This window comes from Penicillium coprophilum (assembly GCF_028826855.1).
Source record: "Penicillium coprophilum strain IBT 35676 chromosome Unknown utg000001l_segment0_segment0, whole genome shotgun sequence".
Taxonomy (NCBI): domain Eukaryota; kingdom Fungi; phylum Ascomycota; class Eurotiomycetes; order Eurotiales; family Aspergillaceae; genus Penicillium; species Penicillium coprophilum.
This window is the reverse complement of record NW_026622720.1, coordinates 2595544-2618880: the sequence shown is the minus strand read 5'-3', so window position 1 is coordinate 2618880 and position 23337 is coordinate 2595544. Positions and strand designations below refer to the sequence as shown.

At 47.6% G+C, this 23337-nt stretch overlaps 10 protein-coding genes across 10 annotated transcripts; 4 read left to right on the top strand and 6 right to left on the bottom strand.

The window, feature by feature from the left end:
- Positions 1-536: 536 nt before the first annotated feature.
- N7500_001001 (DUF4452 domain-containing protein) lies at positions 537-1246 on the bottom strand (the record flags this gene model as incomplete). The annotated part of the gene is made up of 2 exons (XM_056672147.1): positions 537-851; positions 971-1246. 2 exons carry the CDS (start codon positions 1244-1246, stop codon positions 537-539), a joined length of 591 nt encoding a protein of 196 aa, XP_056537720.1.
- Positions 1247-1768: 522 nt separating this feature from the next.
- On the top strand, positions 1769-2165 carry N7500_001000 (uncharacterized protein; the record flags this gene model as incomplete). The annotated part of the gene is made up of 2 exons (XM_056672146.1): positions 1769-1780; positions 1896-2165. The coding sequence occupies 2 exons, from the start codon at positions 1769-1771 to the stop codon at positions 2163-2165; spliced, it is 282 nt and encodes a 93-aa protein (XP_056537719.1).
- A 2345-nt stretch (positions 2166-4510) lies between these two features.
- ssn8 (cyclin-dependent protein serine/threonine kinase regulator SSN8) lies at positions 4511-5533 on the bottom strand (the record flags this gene model as incomplete). Its single annotated transcript, XM_056672145.1, has 3 exons — positions 4511-5055; positions 5107-5316; positions 5374-5533. 3 exons carry the CDS (start codon positions 5531-5533, stop codon positions 4511-4513), a joined length of 915 nt encoding a protein of 304 aa, XP_056537718.1.
- Positions 5534-5987: 454 nt separating this feature from the next.
- Positions 5988-8171, top strand: N7500_000998 (calcium-binding mitochondrial carrier protein; the record flags this gene model as incomplete). The annotated part of the gene is made up of 9 exons (XM_056672144.1): positions 5988-6117; positions 6167-6247; positions 6329-6536; positions 6610-7036; positions 7095-7227; positions 7282-7343; positions 7405-7508; positions 7561-7593; positions 7652-8171. The coding sequence occupies 9 exons, from the start codon at positions 5988-5990 to the stop codon at positions 8169-8171; spliced, it is 1698 nt and encodes a 565-aa protein (XP_056537717.1).
- Positions 8172-8787: 616 nt separating this feature from the next.
- Positions 8788-10036, bottom strand: N7500_000997 (glutathione S-transferase family protein; the record flags this gene model as incomplete). The annotated part of the gene is made up of 5 exons (XM_056672143.1): positions 8788-9369; positions 9431-9609; positions 9666-9752; positions 9809-9977; positions 10031-10036. The coding sequence occupies 5 exons, from the start codon at positions 10034-10036 to the stop codon at positions 8788-8790; spliced, it is 1023 nt and encodes a 340-aa protein (XP_056537716.1).
- A 425-nt stretch (positions 10037-10461) lies between these two features.
- Positions 10462-13723, bottom strand: ubaA (E1 ubiquitin-activating protein ubaA; the record flags this gene model as incomplete). Its single annotated transcript, XM_056672142.1, has 4 exons — positions 10462-10603; positions 10663-13444; positions 13506-13591; positions 13644-13723. 4 exons carry the CDS (start codon positions 13721-13723, stop codon positions 10462-10464), a joined length of 3090 nt encoding a protein of 1029 aa, XP_056537715.1.
- A 205-nt stretch (positions 13724-13928) lies between these two features.
- N7500_000995 (uncharacterized protein) lies at positions 13929-14447 on the bottom strand (the record flags this gene model as incomplete). The annotated part of the gene is given in 2 exon segments (XM_056672141.1): positions 13929-14159; positions 14172-14447. Coding segments are annotated over 2 exon segments (507 nt in total), but the record flags the coding sequence as incomplete, so codon positions are not given.
- Positions 14448-14569: 122 nt separating this feature from the next.
- Positions 14570-16924, top strand: N7500_000994 (uncharacterized protein; the record flags this gene model as incomplete). The annotated part of the gene is made up of 1 exon (XM_056672140.1): positions 14570-16924. The coding sequence occupies one exon, from the start codon at positions 14570-14572 to the stop codon at positions 16922-16924; it is 2355 nt and encodes a 784-aa protein (XP_056537713.1).
- Positions 16925-18248: 1324 nt separating this feature from the next.
- Positions 18249-19243, bottom strand: N7500_000993 (RTA1 domain-containing protein; the record flags this gene model as incomplete). Its single annotated transcript, XM_056672139.1, has 3 exons — positions 18249-18484; positions 18545-18924; positions 18984-19243. The coding sequence occupies 3 exons, from the start codon at positions 19241-19243 to the stop codon at positions 18249-18251; spliced, it is 876 nt and encodes a 291-aa protein (XP_056537712.1).
- A 456-nt stretch (positions 19244-19699) lies between these two features.
- Positions 19700-21875, top strand: N7500_000992 (fungal specific transcription factor domain-containing protein; the record flags this gene model as incomplete). The annotated part of the gene is made up of 6 exons (XM_056672138.1): positions 19700-19787; positions 19861-19965; positions 20005-20434; positions 20500-20712; positions 20770-21029; positions 21100-21875. 6 exons carry the CDS (start codon positions 19700-19702, stop codon positions 21873-21875), a joined length of 1872 nt encoding a protein of 623 aa, XP_056537711.1.
- Positions 21876-23337: the final 1462 nt, after the last annotated feature.

The window sequence follows — 23337 nt, the reverse complement described above, 5'->3', positions numbered from 1 at the left end:
AGGTAAAATCAACTCCAAAGGTCATGGACATGCAACGTCAAGTAGCAATGTCACTGCACGTGTGTTCTGTACATCATCGGTGGCCCGACCGGGAAAAAAACAAAAAAAGAAACATAGGCCGAAGAAAGTATTCGTCCCTCCCTGAGAGACGAAAGAGGTATCGTAGGAAAAGGATGCAAGGTATTGAATCGCAGGCGCCGTCGCTCGCAACAAGCTAAGAGTATCGCAAAGGATCTAGAATATGAGGCGAAGGTGGTCGTAATCGGCGAAGAGGAGAGTGTATGTACAGGTCGGTTTTTTGTTTTCGAATTTTGATGATTTTTTTTGTCGCCGTGTTCGTATAACAAATATTTTTCCAGATTGTGTCGTGTCGAATGCAATAAACGTATCGAACAAGAATGCAAGTGGAGAAAAAAAAGAAACATTATGACCTGCGATTGAGGGACCCGGATGATGCAGAACAGCTTAAATAACGGACGTGCAATGGACGAATGGAGATGTAGGGTGCCAGCCTACGACTTTGGCAGATGGCACCCTTACCATCGACGCTGAGCATTCTGCATCATCGCGGGCGTGATCGATGAAGGAGGGCTCGACAGAGTCATTCCGGTCGAGGGGTTAACAATCGGAATGACCTTGCGGGTCCGGTTCGCAGGTTGCTGCTGCTGGTAGTTGACATGATTAGGGTTGCCGGCAACACCAGAGTGAACGTATGAGTTGGTTTGAGCGGGGGACAAAGAGATGGATGGTGTCACCTGCTGCACCGGTTGGATTTGGTGCTGCAGGGGTGAGGTGTCTGGGGAGCCGCTGGAGAGAGAAGAGCGGTCGGAAGCGGAGTGGATGGAGTGCAGCTACAGATCAAAGTCAGCAAGACTGTCCCCTTGATGTTTTATCCAAAAAATGAATTGAGGTGATCTTCAAGGGGGTTGATGGATAAGGGGGCTCGAAAAATTCGCCGATCAAAACGTACATCATCTTCAGTCAGGAGACCCGGGCAAAACTCGAGGTCATCATCCAGATCAAAAGATCGACCAGCCTCGAATCTTGCACGGAAGGCTGTCACAGCCGGAGCCTCCGCCAATTCCCGCATACTCTTGACTCCTCGGAATTGACGCTGAGCATTCTGCGAGGCCATCTTTGGGGCACGACGCGAGCGACCATGGTGGGTATTTGTTGCCGACTGCATGTGAGCACCATGAGGGTGTTGCTGGTGCTGCTGGTGTTGGTTATAGAAGTAGGCAGACATTGTGTGAGAAGTTACTCGAAAGTAAGAATATAAGAAAGTTACAGAAAAAAATATAGAAAATAGAAAAATATAGGAAAGATCGAGATTGAAGGAAGGATGAGAAGAGTGTGTGGGAAGAGGCGAAGGAGAAAAAGAGGGGAGGGGTGTGTTATGGGGATTGGTACGGGTACTGTATTTACGAGTTCTTACCATTTAGGAGGATTGATCGGGTGTTTTATATGAAGAATTACAGTTCTGTAATGTCAGATGTGGGAAGACACTTACATCGACGCACCAACCAGACCGAAGCGCTAACAGAGTGGCAATAGTCTTTGAACCAATCAGAACCCGCAGATCCTCCAAAAATGGACCCTTCAACGGCCCACCAAAATACTTCAAAAACCTGACGTCAATTGGAACGTTACCAGATCTTTTCTCTAATGCCTATACTAACTGGAGAGGACAATGACGATTGTTACATACTGGAATTTGTCTCTGATAGATCCGACGTTGCCGAGATGAACTGTCCGGTGGTTATCAAAGATGTCCGGAAAGGTAAATTGGGACTGAAATTTTCCTTCTCAGCCCTTCGGATTTAGCTGCAGGCTGTGCATTGGCTTTGCCTTTCCAGGTACTCCGGGTACATTCCCCTCTATTCTCCCCCCTATAGGGTGCCCAAATCGGCGCTGATCTTACTCTGATCGGCTTCCCCATGCGAATTCCCCAATCCTTCGACACGCAGCGCAGAGACCCCCTAAAGAAAACCTTGTTGTGTCTCGAGACACACACAGCCCTAGATGCAGATGAACCCGCTTATTATTGGCAGTGGACCTTGAGATCCTACTTTATCAGCTCACACCCTTCCAAATCGGAGTTCATCAATGCGGAATCCGGACTAGGGCAGGGGCCTAAGGCGCCTCCTCGCCTTCTCGCTGGGTAGCATTGCCTACCCGTGACTCACCACATATTGATGCGACCGAATGATAATCAAATGTGAGTTCCCACTATTCAACGAGTGGCGATATACTTTACAATATTGGTCTGGGAGCTATTTCCGTTTCCATTTGTCTTGGTTCTTTTGTCCCTGATTGGGATATGCTGCTTTCTCTCTCTCCCGGCGCCTACTGGAACATAAACCTTGTTGCATGATGTGCCGACCCTCCATCTTCCACCAGTGATAACTTCCAGTCTATTACACGGCACCGAAAATGGATCAAGCCCAAACTCTACTAGAGACAACATACCACCGTAAGCTGCCTCTCCAGTTTTCGGCTTCACCGCCCCTTTGGCTATTTGGAGCATCTCACGAGGCGCAGTCGCACACACTGCCAAGGTCGGATATATCACATATTGTACCCCGTAAACGTTGCCCCGAAGCTTGAATCCTGCAGCTGATCTATCCAGCGTCTGTGTAGGGTGCATTGTTTGGTGTCCGAGATCGTGGGGTTCTCATGCATGAAATATGTAATTCAATGAACAATCTGCGATCCAATCCCGGGATACACCGCGCAAGGGACTTGTAACCGATCAAGTATTTTAAGCCCTGGTTGAATTTCAAATATGTGAAATCTATTACATCGTGGCAAATGCTTCTGTCAATATTGGGAGGTTTCAAAACTCTGGGCGATATTGAAATCGCGATTTGCGGAGTCGAGGCCCTTGTTGTACTGCATGACAGCACGACAAATATATAAGTCTAGATTCTTACTTTTTTTTACTATGAGCATTATTTAGAACGGTAGTTTAGTTTCGTCTTTCTTGCATTTTATTCCTACATTGTACAACATACAGAGTAGTGCCTTTAACATGGAATGCAAGGTTGGGGAGTGCATGCCTTATTTGTCAGGTCTTTAATATGCTTCACCTCTGCAGGTAGCGTTTAATGTTCCCACGCACGTTAACATCGTGGGCGATAAGTGGATCTCCTTGGATTAAATTGATCAAAGCTAACGCAAAGCTAGCATAAGCCTTGATTGTGGTGGACGAACATGTAATCGCAGAGATAGGCAGGAATTACTCCGTACATTCAACTTGACCCAGCATTTCATTTCATATGTCTTGTTGGATTGTAGAGAGCGAAACGTCAAACCGGCAAATCCCGTCGAACGCTTTTCTGACCTAAAGCTGCCATGAAGGTATCCACGGATTGGGAAGGCGCGGTCTTCCCACTAGCGAGTATAAATCCCCACCCTCCTGAATCTCTCTTCTTGTTAGGATCCATACCTCTTCAGATGATCTTACTATGAATGAGTTTTCCAACGGATGCACAGTGGAGATACATGCGGGGACAATTGAGGGACCGAGCGAAATTCGATTGAGCACGCGAAACCAAAACGGGATTCTGGATCTGAGTAGCGGAAGAGCATTTTGCGTTCCCCAATGTGCATTGGGACATTGTCACTCCATTAGAATCTGCCGAGCCTGGAAAACGGACTCTGTACCGATGTGCTGTCGGCTTGGATCCGGAAGACCAGACGCTGGTTGACGAAATGAATTCAATCGCTCATATCACGTCTCTTCTGGAGAGAATGCTTCCTGGTCCCAGGCCAATCAATGCAGAAGTAATCATGTCTGCTCTCTATCGGATCCATCAATCGAGTGCTACTATTTTCCGAAGGGGAAAATGTGTGCTTGCGGAAGATGCAGCTCTTCTGTATAACGTTAGTTCTTCATTCCAACTATGACATGCCGCCCTTGATACTCACTTCACTACTAGCCCGTGGGTAGTATGGGACGTTCAACAGGACTGATTGACTCCTAAGCCCTATGCGACATCCTCGCGATAATCATTCTTGAAGGCAGGTCGCCCGACTTCCTAGACATATATGCAAACGAGAGAGCAAAGGCGTTTCAGATGTTCGTTGATCCTCAGAGTACGCAGAATCAACTTCGAGTTCAAAGTGACACCGAGCTGGTCCATGAGGACTGGCTGCTCCGACAGCTGAACAGTGCATCTCCCAGGTTTTTGGAAGAGCTTGGATCACCATTTTTCCAACAGTGGAGGGTGGATATGAAGGGAGTAGTCTCACAGTTATCGTAATGTTTTCAAAGTTCGACGCATCGCAGCGCTTGTGTTCAGACTGCAAGCTGATTCCCGCTATAATCTGACATGAAATCTTGATGGCAGTCATCTCTTGCCAGATAGATAGGCTGCAAGAAATATCCTGGAAAAAAAAGGGGGAAGCCGCCAAAACTAGTGTGAGCATACGTGGATCAACTGCCTATCGGGAATACCGAGACCTCGATGTATAAGAGTTGGATTAAAGTACAGGATGCGAGACAGCATCATTTGTCCAAATTCTTGCTCTTAACCATCCTACCAAGCAATTCCTTGCAGTTTTTCTCGCTATATTGCTCCCACACCTCGTACAACGAGACCAGCTCTTGTGTACATTCGATGACAGCTTTGATGTCGACTTCACCTTCTGCAAGCCAGCCGATAAGCTTCTGGATTTTAGGAGGGGGACCGGATCCGGATTTGTCTGATAAAGCGGCCAGCATCTGCATGCCGCCTCCATCTCTCATAGAGCCCGCCAAAGCCGATTGCCCGGTTCCAGGGTAGGCGGATGGGTGGGCGGGCTTAAATACAACGGCGACGATGATTGCCATGATTGCAATCACATGAGGCGGGTGTAGAAGTGGTAGATCTGTCAGATAATGATCGTTGATAACCGACCAGGCGAGAGCGACCTCGTCCGAGGTAAGTGATAGTTCAGTCTGAAGTTCGGACAAAGTCCGATAAGGGTGATGCACGATGAGTTGCGAGCTCAATTCGGATATCAAGGCAAACTCGCATTCCCCAAGCTTTGCTACATCTGGGGTAATAAATTCTGTGAGTAGTTAGCATTTGGTTTGGTTAGGCTTTATATACGGATGCCTACCGGGCCATAGACCGCGCGCTTCGCTGACCACAAAACGGATATGCTGTGGGCACTCTTCCATTTTGCAGGCAAGATAGAAGGCAGTAGTGAGTACAAGGTATGGATTTGTTTGTCGAATCTCATTCTTGGTATAGAATCTCTTCAGATACACCTGTGCTGTCGCAATGGCCTGCTGTCTGGTGGACATGCGTTTGCCGAGTTTGATAAGTTCTTTGATTTTGATTAGCCCGGAAGTTCCAAAACAAGGAACATATTAACAACACCTACGTTGGTTAAAGTAAATATTCAGCAATCGCTGATCTGGCAGCGGGAATTGCGAATGAGCAACTTTATCCTTCTCCCGTAATCCTTCACGGATATCTGCTAGCTTCTCTCTGGAGAATAGCCAGTGTCGACGCTGGGACGATGCCCAGTAGTTGGCTGCCATATTGAAAGTTTGATGATGGCAAAGCTCGCAAATTGAAAGCCGTCACGACATGGTTGATCCGAAGTCCGGGGGCTATACAGCTGACCCCGCAGGCCACGTACTAAAAATGAAATGAGAAATGCAGAATCACCAACAAAGAAAAATATCAAAAAAAGAATATAAATATATCAAAATCAGGTCTAATATGAGGTCAGGTTGTAATCCCGAAAAGGAATAGTAGGGCTTGGCCCTGGTCCCGTGCAAGATAATCCGATGGCGTCAAAGGCCGAATCGCTGGGCGCCTATTAATCATTACAGGGCTATTCATATTCGACCTCCGCATAACTTTGACCTCACGTCATCCTTTTTATGTCCCCGGGGCCCCCTCGATCTTCTTTCGCTCTCTTATGGGACTTGGTTCAAATCTCCCCTTATAAAAAAGCAAAGAAATGGTTGCTCGGTAACAATTTTCATCATGGCATCCGAAGAGTCAAAAGATGAACGCGACAAACGAGTCGACAAACTCTGGGAATCCTTGGATACCCGACGAGAGGGCCATATTGACCTGACTGGGTTAAAGAAAGGGTTAAAGAACATCGATCATCGTGAGTTTGACCCGATTTCGCCATATTTGCGCGCCTAATCTCTTTCTAGCTCTAAAAAATGCGGACGACATGGTTGTGAGTGTCGTGAGGGAGGTGGACACGAATGGCGATGGACGTATCGACCAAGCTGGTAAGCTCACGAGAACCACCTAGCCACTCGGGGTAGGGGTGTCCTTGCCGCCCTTGTTTGGTCTAATCCGATAATCGCCAGAATTCCGAGCATTTCTCAACCGCACCGAGGACGGGCTATGGAAGATGTTCCAGACCATTGATCGAGACAACAGCAGAGAAATTGACAAGACAGAATTGCGAAATGCCTTTTCACGTTCCGGCGTCACGGTATCGAGTTCCAAGTTGGACCGGTTTTTCGCCGAGGTCGACAAAAACAATGACGGGGTGATCTCTTACACAGAGTGGAGGTACATGCATCCGCACTTGTCGAGTGGAGGCTGAACGGTCTAGACTGACATATAATCTTTCTTCTTTCTTTAGGGATTTCCTTCTGTTCCTCCCTCTCCAGTCTCCGACCGACCTACACGCAGTCCTTTCATACTACACGGCCACGGGCAATCTAAACCCGGAAGGAGATGTCCATATCAATGACCTGCAGGGTTTAGGTACAGACCTTCCGTTTCTTTCACCTTCCGTTCTGGCCATCCAACACTTTTTGTACAATTTTTTGTCCCTCCCCGCCTTGGCCTCCCTCCTTCCTTCCGCGCACGCGCAAACCAGCCAAATTTCAAAGTTGGGACCCGTTTTCGAGCATGATTGTGCCTCGCTAGACGGCGACTTGGAGTTGGAGTGGTTGCCTCTTCCCCAGACTACCGCCATGCGGATGTTTTTCCGATATTATGGACGGAAGTTGACCGAAAATACCCCTCAACTAGGCTACTTCCTTGCAGGTGGAATTGCGGGTGCCGTGTCAAGGACGGCCACCGCCCCCTCTCGATCGTCTCAAAGTTTATCTCATTGCACAGACCGGCGTCAAAGCAACGGTCCAGGCGGCGAAGGATGGAGCCCCGTTGGCCGCGGCGGGGAACGCTTCTAAAACTTTGCTTGATGCGCTCAAAGTACTATGGCGAGCTGGAGGAATACGAAGTTTGTTCGCAGGTTCGTCGGAGTTGTCGATCCGGGCTCGAACCGGCAACGACTAACTATCAGCAGGGAACGGCTTGAACGTGGTGAAGGTTATGCCAGAGTCTGCAATCAAGTTTGGTGCTTACGAGGTTTGTACCATTGATATTCAACCTTGTCCACGCAAATAATGAAATGCTGACCGGAGAACAGTCTGCGAAACGAGCATTTGCAAAACTCGAAGGACATCACGATACCAAGCGACTCCTTCCCACTTCACAGTTTATGTCTGGTGGCTTTGGTGGAATGGTTGCCCAGTAGGTATTGCGCATCTCTGGTGAGAGGAAAATTGGATCTAACTGTGACTAGATGCTTTGTTTACCCCCTTGATACCCTAAAATTGTGAGTACATCGACCTGAATTATCTGTTAAGAGTATCGTGGCTCACAATTATCAATAGTCGCATGCAATGTGAAACAGTGAAAGGTGGTCCGGTAGGCAATCAGCTCATCGCAGCTACCGCCAGAAAGGTGTGGAACAAGAGTGGCTTGGTTGGCTTTTTCCGAGGACTCCCGCTTGGCCTCGTGGGTGTATTTCCCTACGCCGCAATCGATCTATCGACATTTGAATACCTCAAACGGACACTCCTAGCCAAGAAGGCTCGTGAAACTGGCTGTCATGAGGATGACGTACCTCTCGGTAACTTCACGACAGGTGCAATTGGCGCTATGAGTGGAGGATTCAGCGCCTGTATTGTCTACCCCCTCAATGTTCTCCGCACTCGGCTTCAAACCCAGGGCACGATCATGCACCCGCCTACATACACAGGGATTGGCGAGGTTCTAAGCGTCACACTCAAAACCGAGGGACCCCGCGGTCTGTACAAAGGTCTCACACCTAACCTTCTCAAAGTGGCACCGGCCATGTCAATCAGCTACGTGGTCTACGAGAACGCGAAACGCATGCTTGGCCTACGATAGTCTGCCAGTCAGAACAAGCCCTCACTTCATCTTCCTTCTTGCGTACCCCCGCCGATACCACTCAGCCATTCGCTTGCATTTTCGACCTTCAACCCGGCATATCTATTCCGGTGCTTTTGGATCAATCTTTGCTATTTACTGGCTTAAATTTACAAGCGCTGTTCCAAATATACCCACAAAAGCCATCGACAGACTTGGCACATCCCCTCATGGGTGCATTTGAGATGCACACCATTCCGATTTTCGATCCCTTTGCCATATCACGAGAGATCACAATATTGGCTTCTTTTTTTCTGCATTCAACTTTGGTTGAAATCAACAATGCTTCAATCTGTAATTTATTTGCTTTCTATTGCTCGAGTTGTCTCACTTGAGCCAACTGTATTTTCTACCAACCTTTGATACAGGGGCACTGGGAAACCCACCACCAACCACATCAGCATGGCAAGGCGTCGATATAATACCACGGGACCTTTGATTTCCATTTTGTCCATTATTGCAAGAAAATCTACACATTTGAATATTACATACTTCAAAAAATCTGCATGAATACCATTCTGATCACTCCGAAGTTATCCAGTTCGCGAGTTGCAGACAAGCATTATCACTAATCCGCTTATTTAGCCTCCTGCACAGCCCTAACCTCCTCACCCTTAGGAAGGATATCCGGCACAGGCCCCAGAGGAGTAATAGCAAACTGATTAATCTGCGAGTGACTCTTAGTATAATGGAACTTGATATGCTCAAAGTCAGTTGTATCCCGGAAAGCAGGGACATCCCAATACAGCCTGCGCACCCAGCGGTGAATAGCCGGGAATCCAGAGCGGATATCACGCAGATTACACTTGAAATGCTGCACATAGACCGGGTCAAATCGAACGATGGTGGTGTAGAGTCTGATATCAGCCTCGGTGATCTCGTCACCGAAGAAATACGGCTTTGAGGCTGCTTCCTGTTTGGCGAGATGGGCCTCGACCTTGTCAAGCGAGGAGAAGAGTGTCGTCACGGCTTTCTCGTAGGCTTCTTGCGTGGTTGCGAAACCGGATTTGTATACACCATTATTGATATCGTTGTAGATCCATTCATTCGAAGCGTCGATCTCGGCCTGCAGAGCCTTGGGGAAGGGGTCGATTGTCTTGTACTTCTCTGGGAGAAGATCGTCGAACTCATGGTAGAGCATGCGGATGATTTCCGAGCTCTGGTTTCGTAAGAATGTGGAATTGGAGATGACTTTTCTTTTTGGGAAGATTGTTTCGTACCTCGTTGCTTACGATCAGCTTGGTCTTCTTGTCGAAGAGGACTGGAACGGTGAACCGGCCCGTGTAGTCTGGATCATTGGAGAAGTAGACCTGGCGGATATGGGTGAAGTCCGGGTGTAGAGGATCAGGAATGGTGTTTTCCCCCGACAGTTTCTCATCGGGAGTAGCAAACCGCCAACCTAAAGGATGAGTTAAGACTACATATTTTTCCCAAGACTTATGAGATAGAGCTGACCTTCCGCTCCAAGATGCCAATGCACCGAAGAGAAAGAGATGAAGTCTTCGAGACCCTTGAGCTTTCGAGTAATCAAAGTTCGGTGAGCTAATAGATAATGAGTTATAGATCGAACGATAAGTCAATTGAAAGCTCTTTCATACCCCATGGACAGGCATAAGAGACATAGAGATGGTACCGGCCCTTCTCTGGGGGAAATTGGGCACCGGCCTCTCTAGAGATCCAGTTCCGGAAGATGGATTGCTGACGTTTGAACTCGCCAGACTTGTCGCCGGGTTTCACCCAATCGGTGATTTTCATGGGATTTCTAGTCTAAGATCCAGAGTCAGTATAGCAATTGGAGCTATTGTAGCCGACTTTCTTACAGCCATATTGCGGGAATAGGTGATTTGTGCAGGGAAGAGAAAGCTTTGATAAGCTGTACGAAAAGGCTCTGCACGGAGTATTGGACGTGAAAGATGCCGTAATGATTGAAATCTTAGAGTAAAGAACATGGGGAATTTACCATTATATAGAAAGGAAGAATAGATGGCCTTTGCGGGGATGACGGGCATGACCGAATGCTGAGTCATGTTTGCTTATCGGACGATCCATCAGCTTTGACAAAGCGATCTGGATGGTCTTGGCAGAACCCACTTGATGATGTAATCTGTTCATAGGGCCCCGGGGGGCTCCAGAGCTTACTTTCCAAGATTGGAAATCACACGGACCTGTCAACATGTTGTGTAATATCATGATATTTGGCTATTGTACTAGCAATATGTAACTAACTGGCTTTTCGTAGATTCTAATCGCCTTATTTTGTGCCCAGCTTGACCATCACGTAAGGAACCTCGACATCCTCTTCTGTCTGGTCCTCTGCAGTCACCTCGAAGATGATGTTCTTCTGGTGTTCGGGGACTGGCTTCTTGCTGACGTGCTCCACAAGCTTGCTCATACTGTAGGGTACAGTGTTAGTAATCTTACTCACGCATGGGGCTAGAAAAGAGATACTCACGGCAGAGGAAGGCGATCTTTGACCTTCGATGGGGGATAGAAGCTTGCATACAACAAGCTGACTCCAGAGCTAACCATGGTGATGTCCAAGCCCTTCTCGGCGAAGAAGTCGAGGAACTCCTGGAGGGGAATGTCTTCCACCTCGAATCGGTCCCAGAGCTTGTCAATTGTGACTTCGCCTTGCTTGCCTTGGTACTTGCCCTTTTCGCTAGCGATTGGCTCGCTGAAACTGAATAACGGAAGGGCTAAATTAACGAAGCCGTTCTTGTATTGCTCGATGTCATCCTTGCCGTCAACAACCTTGTATAGTTCGAGGGCAACAAGACCGGTGGCCAGGGCAGTAGTGGTGGCAATGGCCGGGATGATTTTTCCTGCGATAAATTTCGTCTTGTGTCGGTCGGCCTGAGGGATCTCGTAATTGTCCGCACGGAGGTTGCTAGCCGCAGTGATGAAGTCGATGTGGTGGTTGGTGTCATCATCCTTCTCAAACTCAACTGGCTGCAAGCGGAAACCAGCAAGAGACTTGGAAGAAGGAAGAGACGCCACCAGCTTCTGGAGTTCCTGCTCATCACCAGACGAACTGGCGGGTTGGGCGTTCGGATCAGGGTCATTTTCATTGGCTTGGATCTTGACATTCGAGCTCGGGGTGAACTCAGGAACGATCATGTCATCGACTACCTTGCGGTAATAGCCCTTGTCCGCACCAGGGTTCTTGATACCGTAGTTGAACGCATGGAGATTAGCACCAGCAACAACAAATCCGAGATGAGTGGGATTAAGGCTGTCGAACTTCAAAGGTGTAGGAGCACGCTTAGGTCCAGACCAGAACGGTTGACCAGATGATGTCTTGGAATCTCGAGGAAAGTTGTAGAGGAGCTGCTGAATCGCGTTATTGTACTGTGCTTCAAATTGTTGGCGAGCCCACACAATACAATCATCGAAAGTTAGAGGTTTTTCAGTGACCAAGAAGTCGCGCAAGTGCTCCAAGGTTTGCTTCTCATTACCCGCCTGCTTTAGGGTCTGCTGAATGTAGTCCGGCTGTGAGAGGTACATGTTTACTGATTCAGGTGGGCCAACGAAGTAAGTCTGGAAGACATCCCTGGCCCATGCAATGGTGTGTTCAATGCGGTTCGGGAAACTCTTCAAGGTACACATAGGGAACGACTTCTCTGGGGGATCCTGAGAACTTGAGTACGACTCTGTAATGAAAGGAAGGACGACCTGAGTGTTACACTTGGTGCCCAGGGTACCACTCTCCAGCAATGGCTTGCGGAAGAAGACACAGCGGCGATCGACATACGTCCGTGCATCGACATTGTCCAAAGCGTTTGTCACACCATCAAGGCCGTTCCAAAAATCTTCATTGAAGACATGTTCAGTATCGGCGCCGACACGATCACGAAGAGTGACAATTTTACCCTCCAGTTCTGGGTTCATTGCTTGAGCGGCCGCAGATGCGCATTCACTCTTGAGTCTGCCGACATCCTTGGGGCGGAAGAGGAATTGACGGTTGAGATTGCTCTTCTCGATCTGGTCCATATCGGTGACGTAAATCTTTCCCTTAGGACCCGTACCCAGACCCATCATGGCCCAGTTCTTCAGTGTCTCGCATCCAATAGCGCCGGAACCGACTAAGAATTCGGTGACATTGGCAAGTTTATCTTGATATTCTTTGCCAAACACCGCGATTTGACCGTCGTAGCGGGTACCAAGAGGCTTGCAGCTCTCTTCAGATCGAGTGACCGATGAAGGCAAAGACTCCAAAGAGTCAAAGTACAACCACTGATGCACAGGACTGAACTTGCCGGACACAGCCTTCAGAACTTCTTGGGCGGCGATGCCACCGAAGAAAGCTGCCAACGGGTTCAGATCACCGCGGGCTTGGTAGCTCAGCTCCTTAATTATCTTTTCATCCAGTTCAACTTTTTCCTCACCAGCCGCAGCAAGATCATTAGCAATCTTCAGAACCTCCTGGGCGTCGCTATCATTGTGGGGACGAGGCAATTCGCGATCATGAATCTCTGCAAACTTATGAAGAGCCTGAATACCGATGTGCAATTGTTGTGGCCGGTCAAACTTGGCAAAGTCGGACATGAGAAGCTCCGGCTTTTTAAGTTGTTCCTCTAGTGGTTGGAAATCAATAAATTTGGGCATTTTGACCTGACTGAACAGGCCACCACCCTGGTAGGATCCAAGACCGGAGACGTCGCCAATAGTGAAAGTATAGGGGCCTTTTACAGTGACTTTGCGAGGGTCGCTATTGTTGAGGCCATCCATACCCTTGACTTCAGTGAAAGTGACGAAGTCACCGTCCTCAAGTCCGTGCCTGGTCTCATCGAGCGCCGAAACCAAACCTTCCTCGTTGATATCCGCCACAATTCCACCAGCAGGGTCCTCACCGTTTGGATCACCCACGGTGAAGTTCTTTCCAAAGTCATTGAAGATATAACCAAAGAGACCGAAGGTGTCCGTAATTGTAAGGTAGATTTTGTTCTTGTGGCAGAAGTCGGCAATCACAAGTTGCTCCTTCAGAGGTGTCTGTGTGAGGACTACTGCCTGGTAGCGCTTTAGTTGTTCGAGATCACCCACAAGGCTCTCGCCCTCATGGACCGTAACAGGGACATAGGAGTTCAACTCGGCGACTCTCGGGGCGGTTACTTCGGCACGGGGCTTGCCGACATCCTCTGGCTGGAGGAAAAACTGGGAAGAGAGATCCGAGATAGCGACTGGGGCGGGGTCATATAGGGTGAGGGATTTGACACCAGCGAGGGCGATGTTCTTGGCTATGGAGACAATTAGATGCTGGGATGAAAGCAAGGTTTGTTTGATAGTCGAATCACGTACCGATTTCCACACCTAAGCCCTTGAGGCCTACGACCAGAACATTGGAAGAGCCCATGCGCTTCATGGCCTCGTGACCAAGAACGTATCTTTCAGGCGTCAGTACATACCGAAGTTTATAGAGGGATGTAAGACACTTACAGCTGCCGACTATACAGCGATTCGTCGATTTCTCCATGCTTGATAGCTTCGATGGTCTCTTGAGGGCTCTCGACCTGCATCTTGGTGTCCTTGGGTGTTTTGCATTAGTGGAAATCTTATTCCTCATATCGAGACGACCATACCGTCATGGTTCTTTTATCTGGCCGAGCTCCGACGTCGTCTTCAGAGGCTCTGCGCTTTCCGGACTTAGCCGCGTCTCGAACAGGAAGATTTGAAGGAATGATGAAAGTCAGGAGGTGAAAGTCTTGCGATGAAGCAAGTCTTTCAATAGTGATGATAAATCAATTTGAAACGCCTAGCGTACCAGGTACCTGGCTCAACGAGCACGGAAAAGAGTAACAATCCGAAAGCAATCGACGGATAAGAGAGGATTATGGAAAAGAAAGGTAAATGAAACGCCGTGGGAGATAGGTGTGAACAAGTTAGGGACGGGTCAGTACAAAGTAGGAGAGAGATCAAGTGAGGGACAACGACGTAAGAGGGGTGGCCCGACAGCTAAGAGATGACTAATGGGCGGTGAGAGGCCGATTGGCCTTTAGCCCCGCGATACTCCAATAAACTACTGGGAGCTATTGGTCTCGAGTTATAGGGTGTCTTGTTGCGAGTTGGAAGCTGTGGTACATTTGAATAGAATTGGGGCTGACTCCGGGGAATGACAAGCCCTCCGATCTCCTCTGGTCGGTTCTGAAACTCGTTATTCAACACGCTACGTTTGCGCGTCTCAACATCAACGCGAAGCTTGCCGCCTACCTCATATGTGTCGGTTTGAATTCGTAGGACGCGGTCTATTATACTGGCAGCGAAAAAATTGTCCAGGAGAGACAAGGTACTTCCCTAGGTGAGATTCCCACACATGCACCTGTGATCAGCTCGTCATTGATACCCGATAGGGAACTCTCATCAGAATGCTCCATGAGATCCTACTCTCCCTCTCCGGCCAGCCATCCCCCCTCTTCAGTACCCGAAAAGGGGAAAATGCTGTCACTCAAGATGATTTTCCCCTTCTGTCACCTCCGGAGAAAGCCCTCCTCGCCTCCGTTGCCCATCTGAGCCGACTCCATGCGCAGCTGCGGAAACATGCCTCCGATATATCCTCTACGAGCCCATCTGTCATCTGCTGCTCGGTCTCTACATCTATTGTTGGAACACATTTAGGTAAATTCCAGCAGAAGATCCTGGAGGTTGAGAGGGCGATCCTTGCTGAGGACAGTGGATATGTCGGAGGGTATGGTATTGTCCCATTGTCGACTATTGTGGGAGAGTTTGCACCGTGGACGCGACGCATGGAGTGGCTTTGGGCTGTTATCCGGTTCATTCAACCCGAAAGGAATAGTACTGAGCGTCTGCATGGTTCCACGGGGGCAGCGCTCATGGATCATTTGCGGACCGAAGCTCAAACAGGATATCTTGATATCAAAGAGATGGCCGTTGAATTGGCGACATCGGCTGAGAGAGCGTGGATGAAACAGCTTTCGATGTGGTTACTGTATGGGAAACTACCTATCTACGGAAAGGAAGACTTTTTCATCCAGGAGGATACCGAGAAAGAGAATGACGAGGCACAATTCAGTATCAACGCCCGACTGCTTCCAAGCTTTGTTACGGCACAAACGGCAGGCTCAATACTATTCATTGGAAAATCCCTTAATCATATTCGGGCGAAACGCAAAACCTCAATAGCGGGAAACTCCACTACGCCGGTGACGTTATATCGGGAGCACATCGAGCAACTTGCGAGCCTGAAACCACCAATTTTGCCTTCAAAATTGACTACCGCCGTTGACTGCATCCGCCTTTCCCTTTCTCAGTCAACGTTGTCGAAACTGTTGCCCCTCCCAAAAATCCTTGAAATTCTTACCTTGCTTCACAATTTCCTCTTACTAGGACGAGGGGAGTTCGCGGTGGCTCTTGTAGCACATGCAGATTCCCGAATAGAGGAAAGCCGGCGCCGAGGCCCATCGGTGACTCGTCCATTGGAAAAACTCGATGTTTTTACTATCAAAGAAGGCGAGATCACGGCTGCTCTGGCTGAAACATGGGCGGAGCTTTTCTCGCTACAAAAAGAGGAGGACCCAACCGACGAAGAGCTTGAACTTGCTCGAGAGCTTCTTTGCCTGTCCATCAATGGCCGCAAAAGTGGCCGACCAATGACCCCTGCCCAAACCCCCGACTTGATATCCAGAATCTCCAAAGTCTCATTCGAAGACCTGCTCTTCCCCATGCCCACAAACCTCGCCGCGCATATCCGAGCCCCTCTGGACCTATTCATCTCGGGTTCCGATATTGCGATATACTCTAAGATCCATTCTTATCTCCTGGGAATACGGCGAGCTCAAATCCGACTTGGAGATCTCTGGAAACGAACTCCGTTGCGGCGAAACTACCCTACACCATGGGGACCACCCAGAAGCAGCAGTATGTTTGGCCAAGCGAAACTGAAGGCGAGAAGAGATAGAGACAATACTCGTGTGCGCCAAATGCGCCATATCTGGGCCACAGCCAGTGCTTGTTTGTTTATGCTTTCCGAAATTGGTGGCTTTTTTCAGGGCGACGTCGTCAATGAGTCATGGCAACACCTTCGCCAATGGATTGAAGGATGCTCTTCGTCCACAGCATCAGCCCCTGGATCCCGACCTGGAACCGCATCCTCGTCTAAATCGCATCACAGTTCTAAGACGGTGTCTCCCGACCGGGTTCCTACCCGAGACTCCTTCGAGTCTGGCCAGCAGACCATGGGACGACACGATCCCGAAGCTCTGACGGTTGCCCACCGTCGGCACTTGTCATCTTTAGTGCAATCCCTCTTTTTGACCGAATTACCCTTCACAAACACAATGAGAGAACTTCTCACAAATATCGACCGCTTCGTCGCTCTTGTGATCCAGTTGGAAAACATCCAACGTAACATGGATCTGGAAACAGATGAAGGCGTGGAAGACGCCTTGATAGATTATGCCCATGAAGAAAGCGAGGTATGGGAAGAGCTGCGTGCCACTCGAAACGATGTCGAGGTGGGCATCAAGAACCTCATTGGGAGCTTGCGGGTCATTGACGATAGTCGCTCGGGAGAAGGGCTAGCAACGAATTTCGGTCAGATGTGGGCTGGTTCTGGCCAAGATGATCGCACAAGCCCCGGATTCAGTCATTACGTGCCCCACAAAGCAGCGGGCGTGGATCGTCTGCTCATGAAACTGGATTTTGGCAGTCTTCGCAGCGGCTTCGGACCCGAGACGGGTGCGGGCTTCGGGGGTATGCCATAATGACTGAAGTGGGCCATGCACAATCATGGCTCCTTTGCTTTTGTTTTGCTTCTTTTACGAGCACCTCGGCGAGAGATTGGCGTTTTTTTCTCTAAGGGCGTCGGATGATTGGGACGGTGAATAATACCTAGATCGGTTGGGGAGCTGGGGGCGGAGTTTTTTACCCTTTGATTTTCTTGCACCTCTTGCCTGTGGCGGACTTTCCAAATTTGTTTTACATCAGACCTAATTCGGTTATTCATTATGAGATGGAGTCATGTGTTGCCTGCCGCCGGGCTCTTATGGAAATCAGTTGTAGGAGAGAAGTGGGAGAGACGTGTCCCCACAGATCGAATTTCCGATCTCTTCATTGCTAGAAATGCATGAATGATATTCAACTAGACCTTAATCCTGGAGGTGTCAATCTAAACGATGAGCGATATAAAAAGGCAATATACAGGAGTGGCTTGCACTTACCCATCGAGTTCTTGTTCCAACTTCCTTCCTCTCTCTTCGTCAAGGGTCGCCGATGCAAAAACTAGCTCTGATTATTTGGACAATTATTATTCTTGCCAATGATGCCATCTTTGATACATACCCCGCGGTAACCAAAGCACGAACATAGGCTTCGCCTAGGCCATTGGCGCCTATCTTACTGTGAGTATTCAAGGAACATTAATTAAATTTGCCAATGTAATGTGCTATGTCCGCTCATTGTACCGATCAGAGGTGAGACCAATGATGATATAGCAGATGCCAGAGAACACATATGGAGGGCATATCAAAACAAAGGTTATCGAGCTGCTAAAGCCGAGACTTCCAACGACAGTGGGGAAGTTTTTGAAGCCGCAGGTTGGCGAACACGGTATTTGGCATTGCAACTATTGGGAGTGCTTAAGCTTTGAGAACGTGGCCGCAGAATACATATAAGAAGATCAGTAGGGGTGCTCTGCTTATGGCTGGTAATGTTCGTTATCCCTATTGAGAGATTATCGGGGATGATCTTGTCCCGTATTTTATGTCTGTCTTGAATAGGAAATATTGTCCACGGTTGACGTTAACTTACGGCGATACTCGACTTTGAGGCGATCTAAAAATCCTCTGAGAGAACTGCCTGTCTTTGAAAGCAGATACCAAATGATAACAGTGCGTCATATACTTATCTATAAGCCAAACAATCTAAATCTGAATCCCATCAGTCACTGTTGTACAGAGCCTTAACATAGCCCCTCCATGGTTTCAGTTGATGTGCGATAAGCATTCCCGTGTCATGATTCAAATTAGCGGCTTCAAAGCCGCCAAACCCACAGTTTCATAAACAGCTTTGATCCGCCATTCTTGTGGTTTATTTATCCTCCGATTCCATGTCTCGTGAAATTGCCTGAGGCGTTCTCCAATTTTTACCCACAAGCAGAGCTGGATGTAGACCAGTCAAGCAAATACACGCAATTGAAACCATAGCGCCTTCGAGGATCATCAAGGCTATCTCGTCGTTGGCCAGTTTACTCTGAAATCCACCCTGGAGCTCGGCCACTCGAAATGAAGATCGAATCAATATAGTTAGAATGGCAGACGCCAAACCTGATAATCAAACTCGAGTCAGTGGACTGCCCATTGGAAAGATCGAGGGGATATACATACCAAGCAAAAACGATCTCCTCATCCAGCTTGCCGGCGGTTCTTGAGTAGGGGAATGCAGGCGCCTTCCTCGTAAAACCCGGACTCCATACTCAATCGCTAGAATAGAGAACACTACCAGCGATGCAACTTGAAAGACCAGTCCAGCGATCATGATGTTGACACCAGTATCGTGAAGTGACTGTTCATCGGCAATTGAAGTGATGGCTCCACCGGCCGCTTGCAAGATCAGGGAAATCAAATCGCAAGTCACGAACAAGTAGGTGTAGGTTCTTGGTTTCAAGCGCGAGAACTCTTCGCCGTAAACTGTAATAATACGACCGAGGCATAGATAGATTCCAGCTGTGAAGAATGCCGGAGCAATGGTGAGACATATCAAATACCTAATGTATCACGCCTCGGTCAGCATATATTCAATCATGTGATAGGCTCGGTAACTTGCATCAAGAAATAATCGAAGCTGAATGGGTTATCATGTAAGAGAATTCGGCCCAAATATCCTATGATCTCCAATACAAGGCCCGCGGCCATTGGCACCATGAAACTCCAAGATCGGAATACGATACCCGTACCGATTTGTCCAATGAGTAAGATGGCGAAAAGAGCGAGATAAAAGATGTTTCCAGCTATGTTAGGCTGATACTGGATGTAAGCATCACTTAATGGACATGTTTGCAAAGTGCAATCATCCGTATTGGACATGATCACGGATAGTAAAGAGCCTTGGGGGATTAATTAGGCTCAAATGAAGTCTGAAGACAATGAGTGCTGCGATTGAATTGATATTAGCAACCCCATGATAGATTCATCACTATTTATGTGCAGACCCAAAGATGTTTAACGCTGCCTATTCACACTTGTTAATCATCATGAGGCTGTGTGTTTATTTTTAAACTTCAACTTGAGGTAATATCACTCCCAAATCCTTCCCCAAATCCTTCGAATCTATAGTCAAACCAATGATCAACGCTGCCATGAAGATTGATACGATATAGTGGATCCCAGTTAAGCCGTTGCCTGGCGGGTCACCGATGCCAAGACTTTTACACTTCGACCGTGTCCTTGTCCGTGTCCTTGTCCTTATCCTCTTCAACTCGCCCATTTCCTTGTCCCGATGTACCTTTCACCAGAATCGATCGACTATACTCAATTTGGAACATGGGATCTACGTCGGGACACATCAAAACGTGTCAAAACTGTGCTCGTGGCAAAATCCGATGTATTAAAACTTCGGATTCCTCTATTTGTGATCGGTGAGTAGTGAAACTTGATCATGATTATATACTCAACTATGACCATATTCTAATATAAGGTATTAGATGTCGCCGCCTTGATAAAGAGTGCTATTTTCGGGCCGCCCGACCTCGTTACAATCCCGCTAAGAAGGGGACGTAAGGCTCCCAAATTCCATCTGATTCGTGACAGTGAATATAAGCTGACGGAAGCTTAAAAAATCAGACGAGTGGAGGCTCTCGAAGCCAAAGTGGATCAGCTCTTAGGGCGAGTCGTTAATAGTCAGCAAACTAAACACCAGCTTGATGTTCCTTTAGCCCTGTCTGACCCAGGACTTCATTCCATCCCAGATAGATCCCGAGATGTTATTGATCGCGGGATTGTGAGATTTGATGATGCCGTCACTCTTCTTGAATCTTTTCGGAAAACCTTGATGCCATGTTTTCCATTTATCTTTATTGCACCGGAAGTGACGCTTGCTCAGCTGCGAGCGGAGAAACCACTTCTCTTGCTGGCTATTCTCAAGGGCTCATCATACAAAAATGCAGCCACTCAGCAGATATTGGAAGAAACATTCCAAACAGCAGTTGCTGATCAGATGATCTTCGCCCATAATCCATCCATGGACGTATTGCTGGGGCTCCTTGTGGCCTTGGGATGGTGAGTCTAATTTAAGGTGATTTTATTGAAGATGGCACTACTGACTCAAAGCCTCAATATCCCAGGCTGCAGCATCAGTCCCAGCATGAAAGATTTTCTAGCTACCTTCATCTTGCTTGGAGTATAGTCGGTGATTTACGACTTGACCGGTTGTCGGAAACCCAATCATTCTATTCACGGATGGCTATGAGCAAGGTCTCTTCAGATGAAAACAGCAGTAGACATTCAGTGAACGAGAGAAGACGAGCTCTGATTGGGTGTTACATGCTATCCTCATCGTCAGTAAAAATGCCCATGTTTTCCTAATATTACTGACTGAGTATGGGTGTGTGCAGTCGCTCCACAATATTGCAAAAGGATCGCATGATGACTCGGCTGTCATATGTGGAAAAGCACGCACTTGAATTACTATCAAATGCTGAGATTTCCAGTGATCGCTGCCTAATACAATTAGTAAGATTACAAGGAATCTCCGAACGGATCGATGATGCTGTGGTCACTACTGCGAATCCAGTACGAGAGGTTGATATGCATGCATTCCAAACCGAAATCGATGAGTACAGAACGAACTTGCCGGCAACGTTTTCGGACAATTGTAAGTGACACCGCTTGTGATTTTGATTGAATAGACTGGAGCTGATACTAATTCAACGTCCACAACATAGCCCTACTACAATTTCACCTACACACTCTACAATTGTTTCTATGCCATGCTTGCTTATTTGATAAACATGAAACAGCCAACTATTCGGCTTCATCCGTGCCTCGCTCCCATGCAGACTCAGGACTCTCACCACATCTCCAAAGTGGCCACCAATCGTTAGATTTATCACCCTTCCAAGTTGAGTTTCTCAATCGCGGCATGAGTGAAGCAAAGAAATTCTTTGATTACGTTTTCACATTTGCTCCGGATACTTTTCGACTGATCAGCTATACGCAATGGCTGCAAACAGGATTTAATTTGGTTCTAAGCTGCAAACTGGCCGTCACGGGGGCAAAATACGCCCCACGCAGTCCACATGTTCGTGCCTTATGCTCGGCTTTGAATATGCCACACATTCTGCGGGCCGTGTTGCAACGGATGCAATGGCTTAGCAAGGACAGAGTGACTGTAGATGGGAAAAAACACTCCAAACACTTCTACGAGGCATGGCTGTGGCATATTCTTGAATGGTTTGAGCAAAAGTATCACCTGGTGCCTTCTGAAGATACGGCCCAAATACCTACAGGATTACCCGATGGCGGCCTCGGACCTTCTACTTCAACCTCGCAGGACTTCCCCCTGATAGGTGGAAATTATGGCGCCACGCAAGATGATACTGCCTTATGGCCAGACTTCTTCTGGAACATAAGCACAGATGACATACTCAATGGGTATATGGGGTTTCCGGATATGCCGTATCCCACATTACAGCCTGGATATGACGTGCCACTGCCATGAGAACAGAAGACATTGACACTATGCGAACGCATAACACCAAAAGAGACCAAATAAAGAAACCAAGAGCTTGTTCCCGCGGTGGCATCGCTTTAACTCAAATTTGTTGCTGTCTACACCAATAATCCAAGCTCAACAGGAGCTGATTTGGTTTGGTCCTTTTGAATCTCGCGAATCAACGTATCACTCAGGTAGTTTTCCAGATTCAGGTCCATGTATCCGCTGGATGCCCATTCCCTTCCTGAGACAAAGAAGAAATGCCCATTGATACTCCTGACGCTGAGGATTCTCAGCAAGCACTGCGTTGCGTCTTCCGCCTGTGCAAACTCTACCCCAACACTGGAAACACGCTTGTATGTCTCATCCGACAGAATGTTTGTATTCACATACCTTGTGACTTGGAGTACTCGAGAGTGCTGTTTTTATATACTATAGAAAGTACAGAATAGATCGGGGCTGAGCTTAATAAGGTCGGAAATAGACACATCGTTATGCCAATTATACAATGAGGCATAGGGAATGTGGAGGAGATGCTTATGCATCAGAGCTGTCTGTTGATATATCGCCTCGCTTATCTGCTTGCAAAAGCACGGAGGTCGCCCGTTGAATAAATCAATGATTAATTAAATTCAAGGTAAACGGTATATTCAAAATACTCAAAATACTATGAATTTCTATATTATTTAGATAGTTATAAGAAAATAGTATATTTACACCATTTAATCGTAGGGGGCTCGTTAGGCCCTCCCCTTCGAGCTATAGGCCCTAAACTAAAAGCGCGAAGCCCACAACGAGCTTTAGGAATAGACTCGAAGCCCGACCCTTTCAAGGATCGAGTTAGATTAGGTTTCGGGCTTTTCGAGTTTTGCGGAAGTTTACTAGGCTATTCACGATGATGCTGTACTTAGACAAATTCACTGTGGTGTAATATTGGTATTTGACCTTGAGTATAAAGGTAGACCGCCTTGTCATTGAATTTATACGGCCTGATTTATTAGGGCTACTCGTATCGTGTTCCAGGCATAGTATACATAAATAGTGATTTATCCTTAATGTTTGCTTTGTCTCATCTACTGTATCTTCTACGTATGCTAAAAGGAAATGTGTGTATTCACATACCTTATGACTTGGAGTACTTGAGAGTGCTGATCTTATATACTATAGAAAATACAGAATAAATAGAGGTTGAGCTTAATAAGGTCGGAAACAGGCATATTGTTACGCCAATTATCAATGAGGCATAGGGAATGTGGAGGAGGTGGTTGTGCACCAGAGCTTTCTGTTGATATATCACCTCGCTAACGTACTTTTTTGAGCAACAAGGTCGCCCGTACACGGAGGCATCCCCAGAAAAGGAGGGGCTGGATCCTCTTGGGAGGGCCAGCGATTAGTCTGAATATCATCATACCCATCATCAGGCACATCTTCAATTCTCCACTCGTATGCATATCGTAGTAGGAAACCT